General features: G+C 39.9%; 1 protein-coding gene across 3 annotated transcripts in view; it reads right to left on the bottom strand.

The window, feature by feature from the left end:
• The window catches only part of btbd11a (BTB (POZ) domain containing 11a), a 246,949-nt gene that overhangs the window by 202,418 nt on the left and 31,586 nt on the right, over positions 1-12,945 (bottom strand). Inside the window, exon 2 of one of the 3 annotated variants that reach the window (XM_037696008.1) lies at positions 1,388-1,405. The exons of the other annotated variants lie outside the window; for them this stretch is intronic. Within the exon in view, the coding sequence (XP_037551936.1) occupies positions 1,388-1,405 (18 nt within the window). The remainder of the gene's footprint in view (positions 1-1,387; positions 1,406-12,945) is intronic. 3 annotated transcript variants of the gene reach the window in all.

Here is a 12,945-nt window from a genome sequence, read left to right as displayed (position 1 = left end):
ATAACCCACACATACAACCAATAAAACAGCAATATCATACAGGTAGCTGTAAAACCTCATATACTGCAATATGTTTTTTGAGATTAGATGCTGAAGTCTTGACAGCTGCTATCACCGTAGAGATCAAACAAAGTTTGCATCTGGACGTTGTCTCCTTTTCACCCTCTGTACATGAAACATTCCTCCAGATACAGCCATGGGCACACGTCCTCAGCCTTTCCCTCATCATTTTCTCTGTTGACAGTGTTGTCCTCTGTCTCCATTTTGGCTTTTTCTCCAAATCGTCAGTTCATAAGTGACTACTTTACAGAGTGGTCTTTGCTTACGTCATAGGTAACTGGCACGTTCACGGTCTAAGAGCCTTATTGGCTACAAAGATGCAGATGAACGGTTTGAATATAAATTCAAATTGCAGCTGTACTCAGTAGTGACTTGTGATTTTAAAAGTAGTGAAGTAGATTACATGGTCTAAATTGTACTAGTATGAGTAAAATTACACACTTGAAAGCAATACTCATAAAAGTACAAGTACTCAAAGAAATCTACTTAATTGCAGTAATGCAAGTATTTCTAATTAGTTACTTCCACCCCTACCGAACCCCCCACCACCCACAACCGTCGGCACTGGTGTAGCGCTAAGCTAACAGCGCACGATACAGACGCGCTAGCTAAAAAGCTACAGAGGTAGCGCTCCATTCCCCGCTCGAAAACTGTCGGTACAAAAAGCTCGGAATACAAACGTATGAGCACCCTGCCAAGGAAATAAACTAGGGGAAACAATGTATCAGCCAAAAAAAAAACAAAAAAACTCCTAGGCCTCCAGAATGACAAAAACTAAATAGAGAAACATTTGAGACAAGTTTTAGATGGCCGTGACGACTCTGCAACAATTTAGAAAGAAAATCTGCCGTGAAATTTTTTTTTGACCTCTCAAAATTCTTACAACACAATAACAAAGAATTCAACAATTCTTGCAAATGTTAAAAAAAAAAAAAAATTGGAAACTCTCTTGCAAATGCAGTTTGCAAATGTGTGGCAAATTTTGGCCAATCAGTGATAAAGACTGAATCTGGTTTTAGCAAAATATTTTAAGGAGCAATTGCAGATAACAGTTAATTAAACTGGCGTCTGTCGCTCCCTGGAGCTCGATCAGTCCTTCTACTCTTGAGTTTGAGATTTTAGAATGGTTTATATTTTTGTTTTGCCAGACAGTTAACTTCATTAAAGTGATTTTTGTTTTTTATCTACTCATCTAATTCTCATCTTTAAAGATGAGGACAACATAGATTTTTGTTAGATAAATTTAGTTGAAGTAGGGACGATTAGACTGGTACTTCTGCCGTAAGACACCTGGTTTACTCCAGATTTTAAAAGCCATACGAGCGACGTAATTGTAAACACCCGTCTGACAATCATCTCTTTCCTCTTCCACGTCACCTGGTTTGACAGGGTGGAGAGTTAGACAAACTTCTCAGGGAAGAGAAGAACGAGTTCTTCCTTGTGGCCATCCCTCTGGTACTTAATGTTTACTGCCTTGTTTATTTCTCAGGGCTGCTGAAGTCCCAGCTGTAAACCCACTTCAGGTTAGGACACAGTCCCGCTGAGTTACACACCAGTCTCAGATTCCCTGATAACGTCTCGTCTCACACAACGCTTCACCGAGAGTGGACCTGTGGCGCTTTATAACGACATCCATACATGCATTATCTTTACCCGCTTCTCCTTTTCCGGACCATTCCTGGTGCCCATATCCAACAGTCACTGCGCGAGTGGCGGGGGACATACAGTACTGGACAGGTCTCCAGTCCATCACAGGGACACATAAAATGAGACAACCATTCACTCTCTCATTCACATCTAGGGACAATTTGGAGTCACCAATCAGCCTAAGTTGGGAGGAAACCGAATAAGAAAACACACACATGCACAGAGAGCATGCAAACTCAACCCAGAAAGCCCCCCGGCCAGGATTCAATCTGGCAACATTCTTGCACCACCGTGTCGCCCTTTATAAGGACATGTGTGAATAAATAGAGAAAGTGTAGAGCGTCTACTTAGCAGACAGTTTAATTCCTCAGTTTTATATATCTGGGCGCAACGACAGAGGTTTTGTGCAATAATTTCACCAAACAAGAAGAAAAACAAAGAAACAAATTGCTTCAAGTCTTTCCAAACTAGCCTTTAGGTCATCACACAAAACACGTTTTATTTTTGTACTAGTATCTACTACAGGAACATTAAATATAACAAGCCTTATAAATTAAAGTATTGTTCTCTTAGAAAAATAAATAATAAAAAAAGCAAGATGGCTGTATTTTGGTAACACAAACAACACCTTCCATTGTTCTTAAGCACAAATTATCTGTAACCGCTGAGGAGCTGGAGCTTTTCTAACAAGATTATTAAATTTATGGTTTTACGTTATGTTAAATTATTGAGTATACATTAGTTTTATTATCATTTTCTCAAAATTTAGCCCCACCAAATCATTTGTGGCAAAGTTTTCTAATTATTTAATAACTTGTTTATGCAATAATTCATTTATTTTATACAGAACACCCACAGATTTAAATGATTTCTGTTTTAATGTGTGGCTTCAACCAAAGATTTTGATTTATATACGTGTGTATTTGTTTTAATACCGTTTAACCAGAACGCTACTGTATGTCAAACTTTGATGCTAACACCACCAAGCACCAAGCCTATAGAGATCTTGTCTTTCATCAAGTGATTTAACGTTACTAAAATATCTTTCTCGTGGTCATAATATTTTTTGCAAGCATGTTCTAGTTATGAGGTTTGTACAGTTGAAAGATCTCATAATTTATAAGTAAATGAGATTTTAAAAATAGGGCTGGTGATGATCATGGACAAGATCTCAAGGAGCAGTTGGGGAGCGAAGGGAGCTTAGTTTGGAGCTTGAGGGTTGTTTTTCCCCTTCAGATTATCTGGTTTTGTCGTGTTTAAGCTGTGACCTTCAGCGTAGTAGCTGAGTGTGAGGCAGCTGGAATCACAGTCAGCTCCTCTGAGCTAAGGACGTGGTTCTCAATCGGAAAAAGGTAGAATGCTCTGAACAGGATCGGGGGTGAGGCTTTGCCTCAAACAGAGGAGTTCAAGTACATGGGAGTCTTGTTCATAACTGATGGAAAGAGAGGTGATGTCTGCATGAATGAGGGTAAAACTCAGGGTTAGTAGTCCGGCTGCGTTCCAACTCTCTCCTCTGGTTATGAGGTATGGAATGTGACCAAAAGAACAAGATACAAGCAACTGAAATGAGCTTCCTCCATCAGGCGGCTCAGATTAGAGCCGCTGCTCCTCTGAAAAGAAAAAGAACATCTTGGGCACCTCCCTCTGGAGGGTATTCAGGAGGAGACCCCATTGAAGACACAGAATGCTCTGGAAGGATTGTGTAACCTTTCTGGCCTGGGAACACCTTAGCATCCCTGTTATGGGCCTGAGGCACATTATTGTTATTATCTGTCCTTTGGACATATTTTGGATTAACTAATTAACCTTTAATCGTTTTTAAGCTGTGGTGTATTCCACCCACACATAAATAGGCTGGCCTTCGGGAGCTTCTCCCCTCTCAGAAGCTCTCTCCTTTTCGGCTCATTTAGTTTGACTGCTCTCTGGCTGCCCTTGGATTTTTGGGGGGGCTTTATGTCTTATCTTGTTTTTTCTCACCAGGAGCTGTAGGCTGCAGCCATCAGCCTGGAGGTAATTTTTGGTAACTTTATGTATTGTAGTACTTTTGGCCTGGTGGGACCAGTTGTCCTGTTTTTGCTTTTTCTTTTGTAAAGGGTGTTTTTTAGTTTTAGTCTGGTACCAGCAGTGGTTTCGACAGCCCTGTATAGGGTTGGCCCGCTGCGGTACCTTTTGTTTCTGTTTGAGCGGCTCACCAGGTCCATCTTTAAGTTGTTACTTTGAGGTTTTGTCTTTTTCGGTGGACATGGGAATTGGGGGTTAATCTTCATCTATTTTTTTTTTTTTTACAGGAAGCAAATAAATTGAAAGTTTGATCCTTTATCTTCAAGTCCATGTCCTTTAATATGTTGTGACCTTGGTGGACGTAACAATCCCACAAGAGGAGCTGGAGAGTGTTGCTGAGGAGGGAGATGTATGTTTTTTTCACTCCTGGATGTTGAACTAAGCTCAGATAAGCAGAAGAAGCTGGCTGGATTTCATTAAATTTGTAAATCAAGTGATCATAAAGTTGTTCCTGTCTATTTTTAATTCTTCTGTTTGTTAATCTCTCTATTGAAGGTTCATTGTCAGTGCTCAACTCAACATTCTGTGCAGGAATATTTCAATTATATTTTATTATTTTTAACAGTCAGCCAACCGAGACATGTATTTGTGGCACACTTATATTGACTGACTGGTTTTTTTTTCCGCCAAGACAAACATCTTGACGTTGAAAACAAAACGTATATTGGTTTTTCTTCAGCAGAGCTGCTTTGCATCTGAAATATTTTTTAAGAATTCCTTTAAAAAACACATTTTCACTTTTGTCCTCAGGCCTTTTAGTAGTCTTTATTACCTGGACCACCTGCAGCTCTGCTTCAGCCTGCCCCTCTCCTCCTGCGCTCCCAGAGGCCCATCCTCACCACGCTCTGCCATCCATCAGGATCGGATCGGTCGCTCCGGGGTGGTTTGCTAAAACTGCGTGGGTCTCGGCTCATTTCCCTACCCTGATTATTCCGGCCTGTTCTGCAGGGTTGGGCTGCAGCCGCTCAGGTCTCCATCATCTCTTCTTCCGCCTCCTCCGCTTCGCTTCCTAAATTCAACCCTCGCTCATTCAGTACAATTGAACTTCCAGATTTTCCTCCACCTGATCTTGTCACCTCAAGATCATGATCTCCTTCTATGATTGTGGCGTTTGTGTCTGCAGAGATCATACAGAATGCTCTCATGGGTTTCAATGGAGCTTGAGTTGCATAAAAACAGTCATTTTTAAGAGCCTTGCCTGGAAGTGTGGGATTCCCTGAATGTTTAACAGCTATTTCCACCTGAAAATAGAGTCTGTTAAAAATGTGTCCCCTGGTGGATTTGGACAGTGAAATGAGTGTGGAGGCAAGGCCCAGCTGAGAGCGGCGGTGAGAAATGTTCACTCATGCTTTGTGTTAAATTGGAGGAAATGTAAAAAGGAATATGCCTCCAGGTTTCATTCAGAGCAGTCTAAAAAACACACATTTTAGCTTTTTCCTTCAGACTAAAAGTGTTTATGTCAATAAGGCTTGTTTTTTTTTCTCTAGTTAGCTGTGGTCACATGTACAGGAGAATGGCAGTAAAGGATTTATGCAGGTAAAGAAATCACTTTTTTATAATATTTTTAGAAAGCAAAACATTATTGAACAAAAAACTGTTGCTTTTATATTCAAATAGTATATCTGTCATAATATATGTAGGATGTCGGAACTATTAGTGCTGAGTAAAAAACATACTGATCAGAGTTTTTTAGGCTGATTCCAAATTTCCATTTTTGTAAGACTTCAACATTTTGTTTCTTATTTTAGTCAGATTCAGTTTTTTTCTCTAAGAAAACGAGATAGTCCTTCAATGTTCAGTTGAAAATTCTGCTGTTAATATTTTTTTTACAGTAAAAGCAAAAATAATAATAATAATAATTCTACAAAACAGCAACATGTTACACACTTTTCTTTTCTTTTTGCCACTAAAATATAATTTCCTTCCAGATGAGGTATTTGTAGATTTTAAAAGCAATGGAAAACAACATGAAAGTATTTCAGTGAATCTACTTTATAAACATTTAAAACGTTTGAATCAGTTTATGTATATTTTTTGCAAATCAAGTTAAAAAAAAAAAGGGCAACAAATCACAAGACTACAAAAGTCCCTCACTACTTCACGGTTCAACTTTCGCGGAATCGCTCTTTTGCAGTTTTTCAATGATCGTCAACTTTAATATTTCTCACGTGATTGGGGCAGTATGGGAAAAAAGTTAACGAAAACATAATTCTGACCTTTTTTTTTTTTTTTTCCAACAAGCCTATAACTGTAATTCCAGTCGAAAGAACTACACTACCCAGAAGCCAACAGTGCTTCCGTCCCCTGCTTTCTGACAAAATGGAGGGAAATTGCTGCAACGCAAATCTACGCTATTCATTAAGCTCACAGAACTGGTAGGAAAGTCTCAAATAATTCTGAAGCTCAATTATTAACGCGCACATCAACCTGGATGGGGAGGTGGGCTTCGTCGATGCAGGGTAGGTCTGCCGAACCGGAACCGAGTCCGACCAGAACCGAACTGCTGTAAATATAGGGTTCCTACTTCACGGTTTTTCACCACGGTGCTGTGTGGAACATAACCCCCGCGATAATCGAGGAACTGCTGTATAAGAAAAGGCATCACTGTCCAACATATTATTAGGAATTTACCTATTAAGTTAGACAACTTTACTATTAGACATATTAAATTGTTTTAAAATATTTTTTTAATATTTTTTAAATGAGTTGGGCTTGAATTTTTCTTTAAGTCAACAGTGATTTGAGCACGAGACTTATCGCTCTAAAATATCCCCTTTCTTTCATCACTTGTACATTTTGCGCCTTTTTTTTAGATGCCTTACAAATATTACTAATGGCTAACTTTAATTCTAACTTTATAAAAACGTTCACGTGGAATGCATGCTGTTTGCTCAAACTGCTGCTTAGTACTTATGAACGAGGACAAACATTTTGTTTTGTTGTTGGATCAATCAGTCATCAGTCATAGAGGACACCAGCCGATTGATTGGTGCATCTCTTGTGACAAACACATGGACTTGTGCCTTGTGTACACCATTTTACCGTCATGAGCCTACAAAATTTAATAAAATACAATTAAATACAAAACCAACTTGCCATACTTTAGCTAAGAAAACCCAAATCATTTGCACCCATGGACGAAGTGAGCTAAACCCAACCAGGCGTATTTTTCCGTTTTTTGCTGTATTTCCAGTGCCTTCTTCATTTTCTTGACAGCCCAGATTCCCAGGAGGCTCCACCAAAAAACGCTGCTTCATACAGCAACCAAGGAAGTTCATTTGGCACGGCAGCTCCCAGGCACGAGCTGGCCTACTTTAAAACCCAGTTTGCATAACCATCAGGCTTAGCTCCAAGCCTCCATATCACGAAGATGCGAGGATCCACTGGAGGCTGTGTCATCTAAAGCGTCTCTAATGTCTACCAACCCGTACATTTACATTCAGAGGAAGGCACAACCCCATCTGTGGTCCAATTACCTGTTTTTCAAACTCCCGCTTAGGCAAGTACCACTGGACTAAGGTTTGTCTACTGCTGGTGAATTAACTCTAGTGATGCCTGAAAAATTAATAGCATGACGCAAATCTAAATTTTAAATCTTACTTTTGGAAAACCTATGGAATAAAATGTAAAGATTTTTTTTTTTTTTTGTGAACTTTTGACAAGCGATCTCATCGAAGACATGATTCCATGCAACCAAACAGCAGGCATGCATGAAGCTCGTTTATCTGCACATATATACGACATGTGAGTTTGACGAGTGGCTGAGTGGGAGTACGACAACAAAATCAATGCTACTGTTCACCCCCCCAAAAAAATATATGTCAGCCACAAAGTACAACACAAAACACTGAAACTTCTTGCAGTTACTGGTCGCAAGAAATCTGTTTGATATTTGCTCCTTGAAATCTTATGTTGTTGAGGCAAGCTGTCTGCAAAAGAACATTTTGTTGGAAAAGAGGTGAGTGGCGGGGCAGAAAACAAATATAGTGGAACTGTTTCTGTGCGGTGCAGCGAGAACAGGCGGTGATGGCTGCAGTCTATAAAAAACACGTCAGTGTGCCTCACTGCCACACATGTTCACTCATTACTACAAACACACACAGATCAGAGTCTGACACACCCTGCAGCTGTAAATACTCCCCCGTTTAGTCGACCTTAATCATCTCTTCAGAGAAATGTATCCACATGAACTCAGGATTTAGTCTTAAGCTATAAAATAACTTTTTTTTTTTTTACGCTCTTGTTACTTAATCATGTTCTTGTTTTTGTACAGGCAGATACTTGACAGTACACAGTCTAAAACAAAGTTCCCCAATAGGTCTTTAAAGTATCTTATTACATCTATCCTATTGTATAGTATCCTATTAATACGTGATGTTCCAGTATTGTGGGAGCAGCTTACTATAATACACAAAACTAATGTAATTTAGTTCAAACCATGTTTTTTTTATGTTAGGTATTCATTTTTGATTTCTAAAACTATAAAGGTACATTCACTGTCTAAACTTGACCAGAATACGACTAAAGTCTTGAGTATTTTCTGATTTTTATGACCTGTGCCTTGATATTGTACTGGACGAAATGTTACATTCTGCAGGTATTTTTCTGCACTTTTTGGCCTCATCTAGGCCTGTCACGATAAAGTTTTCTAGGCCATTAATTGTCTCAGAAATTATTGCGATAAACTATAATATTGTTTGAAATTTGACAATAATTAGTAATTGTCAAATTTAAGAAGAAATGTTGGCAAATTTTTGTGTGCAGTTTTTTTTTTTTTACCACTGGATGACAGTATAAGATCGTTTGAACTGAAGGATGGATAGTGAGGGAGCGAGCAGCGTGTCTCTTTAAGAAAAATGGGAGAAAAAAAATTTAAAATGGGAGGGAGGCCTTGACATGACATGGGCTGTCTCTCGTTCCTGTTTCTCAGTTCCCAAAATGATGGACGCTCGGTGTGGTTTGAGCTCTTTAGCATATCATGTTTCACACAAAGCTTTTAATAAAAAAATCAGTAAACAAGTTCTCAGCTTCTTTTTGCAGAGAAAAACAACTTTTTAGATGTAGGCACGGGTTTCAAATGTAAATTTTGGAGCTTTAAGACAGAGGTTTTTTCCAGAGGTCGGCTTGTTAGCTTAGCTTGTATCTTAGCTTCTCAGCTTAGCTGCTTTTAACGATACAAAAACACGATTTTGGACGGTTAAAACAAATTTTAAAGAGAAAGGGAGGTGAAGAGCACTGGAGTTGAGCCTTGTCATCCAGTGTCTTCAGAAAGAGAGAGACACGAAGAAACGATAAAGCCGATAAATGAAAATGAGGTTGATAATGTTCATTTATCGTGCAATTAATTGATTTATTGTTTATCACAACAGGCCTAGCCTAATTTTCAGCATACTGCATACATCATGTGACACCTGTGAATAATTATTATACAGTACAACTTGAGAGACACCACCAGCCAAAGTCAGGCCCTTTGTGTTTTGCAGTCGATAAATCTGATCCCGATTAGAGTTATGTTGAAGAGTTACCATGAAAACCAACAAAATGGCGTGACAGTTTTATCTAGGCCTTCCTAATCAAGTAATGTCATCCTCACAGAACATAAAAACGAATCATCTTCATCGTAAGCCATGAATGCTCCTATGATTTAGCGAGGGACAATGAAAACAGCAATCATAGTTCATCAAAATGTCTTTAGAAGGTCTTCATTTAGCTTCTTTCTTAAATTTGCATCTCTTCCAGCAGACAATGACACAACTCTGCAGTGATTCAGTTGTGCAGTCATACGTTAATCATCAGCCCTACAGATGAAATTGCTGAACAGGCCGGGATATTGCACGTTGGGAAATCACCCTATTTCCAATAATCTTGATATAAAACTCAACAACAAAAGCCGAACAGGCTCGTATGAAACAAGAGGTGTATATAAATACATGACTAGGTGAAAAAAAATCCCTTCTTATGTGCCTACGTGTACCTTTTCTGTGTCTTCTCATTTATTCTAATTATAAGTGGAGGTTTGTAAGCACCCTGAACTGACACTTGGATACTGTGACAAGCTCATGTTCATGCTGTCCCACATAATCCCTAACTAGACCTCAGAATAGTAATTCCCTCTTCGTGTGCTCCCAATTACTCTCTTCCAGAAGCTGACTCATGAATGCTTCCTAACAGCTGAAAAGCTTCACAAATTAGCTCACTTAACAGAAAGGGTATTGTATTTTAGAGCCTTGGTGTCAATTTGTGCGTCGGGTAGAGGTTTTCCGCTCTTGCTTATAATTATGTTGGAAATGATGAAATACATTATCCTAAAAGTAAATGTGAGAAGTGCAGAAGTATAATGATTTTCTCATGCGGTGCACATATTCTGAAGAACAATCAGGAAGCAATTTGCCACACACAAAAAAAAAAAAAGCTGCTGCACTTAGAAATTAAAGATGTTTTTATGTCATCTTGTTTGATCCGGAGTTATAAATACATCTAGTATCTCTCAAGTGGATCACAGAGTAACTTCCATGTACTTGTGTTACGTTTCTGCCCCCTCTGCCATAGTTTCCTGTCTTCATGTTTTGTTTTTATCCCACTGTTCATGTTCAAGCTCTGCTCTTGTCACGCTACGCCACACCCACTTTGCTTCACCTCCGTAATCAGCCTTCATCTAATGCACCTGTTCTGCTCCCTATTTGACTCAAGCGCCCACTCACTCGTTGCCAGATTATCAAACTTTTCTTGATAGTAGATGTCCAGCGTCCATGCCATAGTCTTGTCTGCCTGTCCTGTCTTCTGTCTCCTGGATTCCTCACCTTGTCTGCCCCTTGTCTGATTTGGATTCTGCTTTCTGACCATGGTGCAGACTCTGCTTGCCAGTGGTGGTGAGATGAAGCTTCATGAAGCATTGAGGCTTTCCATTAAATAGCTCGACGCATGATCCAACACACCATGGTGCTTCATTTGCTCTACTGCGCCATCAAGTGGACTATAAATGTAAAACTAGTAGGTAAATTATAATAACATAACTGGTTTGCGAAGCTTCAAGTTGAGTAAAAGAAAAAAGAAGTCATGTTTGTGAGGACCTCAAATAAAGTCTAAATTTGATCTGCAAATTATCTTAATCTATCTTCATAATTACGGCGATGGTGGATTTTTCTGTCTGCCCCTTATATTTCGAATCTCGCGCATACAAACGAGCCAGTTCCTGAATTGGTCACATGGTATGGCCAGCTAGCGAGGCCTCGAACGTGACTACATGCGTCATCAATACACACCTCGATACACGTTCCACATAATTCCTCCTGGATTTCTCGACACAGAAGGACACATCACTGCTGCTTGCTATTATCACGACTACGCCTCATAGATCACGTTTTGGATGTGGATTTGGATTTCTGCTCAATGGTTCTTGACCCCTGCCTGCCTAACTGGACATCACCCCTGGACAATCCTAAAAACTACACTCTACATAATCTTCTCTCGCTGCTGCAGCTCATTCACAGCACATGACGTCAGCCTCACCAGTTCTCTGAAGGAGTCCCTCCCATACCTGACTGTGAAGACTGGACCCGTTCTCTAACCCAGACCTCCACCTGCAGTAATATTTCAAAAAAATCATTTTAACCATGTCCGGTGTCGTGCACAAATCCAAAAACCCAACCTTGTCAACTCTAGCAGACTGGACTAAGGGGCAAACATCACTAGAACAAACCTTCGAACTACAGGAAACTACAAAATATATAGTTGAACCTCGTTGCCCCACATGTACGTTTTAACATGAGTAGCATGCACTGCATCAGCTAATTATTGCATGTTGAAATTTAACTAATAGCATCTTTACATTACAGGAAATAACCAATTTGTTGGCAGGATTTTTGCTTCTTCCTGCATAATAACTGACATTGTTCTGCAACTTCCCTTTACTGTGCAAGTAAAGAATAAAAGGTCTGAACTTTTTTGGAATTTCAAATTAATTTAACTGCTCCATTTTGTTCACAAGTTAAAGTTTTCCTAAATAATTAGTGGAATGTTAATGGATGTAGGATGATGTAAAAGCAGGAGGTTCGGTCATTGTCTGTTTGGTTCTTGATTGAGCTGTAATTTACTCTGTTTGGTGTTTTATTGTGAAATGTGTTGAGTTAGACCCAAGTTGTGTTTTCCATGTTCATGTAAGCAAACGGCTTTTGAATTTGCCAGGGCATTCATATGGAGAAGCTGCCCCATACCGTGCCACCCAGGGTTCTGTTCATCAACTTTCTATTAAAAAAGCAAGAAACAGAAAAACTTTGGTTGATTTCTCACTGAGTCTGATCCATGTTTTGGGTTTATGTGGTCCCTGAGTGATCAATTATCTAAGTGTGGGTATCAGCGAATCTCCCCACGCAGTATTTCGTCATAAAAAGCATCCATGTTTATTTTCCTCTGTTCATGTTTAGACTTGCAGTTTTCTTTGTCTGTTGTGTCTTTGGCACCAACTTTTTTAATCTAAGAGGCACAGAAAGAGCAAAACACACATGGAGGCATATAATGTGCATCCATTATCTTCAAATATGGCTCCCACACCAGCAGTGGCTGGCCACCAACTGATGCTCTATGCCACAGCCTGCTGCAGTAGTTTACAAAATTTATATTTTCTGCTGCTAAACAAGAATATTCTTATTTGTTTCCAGTGCTTATTCGAACATAATGACTCCTTAGAAGCTCTTTTAACGAGAGTACCGCATACAGCACGTTATACGCACATCAACAAACTATTATAGAGCAATCTATAGCAATGGAGTGGACAAACAAAGACCATGTATTAGAGCTGTTGTTTCTAACAGCCGGGCCGGGTCGAAATAATGTGCTGGATGGGCGGGTCGGTGTCAGGCTTTTGATTGAATCAACGGACACGCGCGGCTGGCGATCCAAATTGGATTGTCAGTTGTGCACGGCCGTTTGACCATGCGCTGACTGGCTGTTTGACCATGCGCTGACTGGCTGTTTGACCATGCGCTGACTGGCCGTTTGACAGTGAGCTGACCGGCTGTTTGACCATGCGCTGACTGGCTGTTTGACAGTGAGCTGACCGGCTGTTTGACCATGCGCTGACTGGCCGTTTGACAGTGAGCTGACCGGCTGTTTGACCATGCGCTGACTGGCTGTTTGACAGTGAGCTGACCGGCTGTTTGACCATGCGCTGACTGGCCG

The sequence above is a fragment of the Nematolebias whitei genome, chromosome 22 (genome assembly GCF_014905685.2).
Source record: "Nematolebias whitei isolate Nwh7 chromosome 22, NemWhi1, whole genome shotgun sequence".
Taxonomy (NCBI): domain Eukaryota; kingdom Metazoa; phylum Chordata; class Actinopteri; order Cyprinodontiformes; family Rivulidae; genus Nematolebias; species Nematolebias whitei.
Note: the sequence above shows the minus strand (reverse complement) of the source record. Positions and strands in the feature narration are given on the sequence as shown.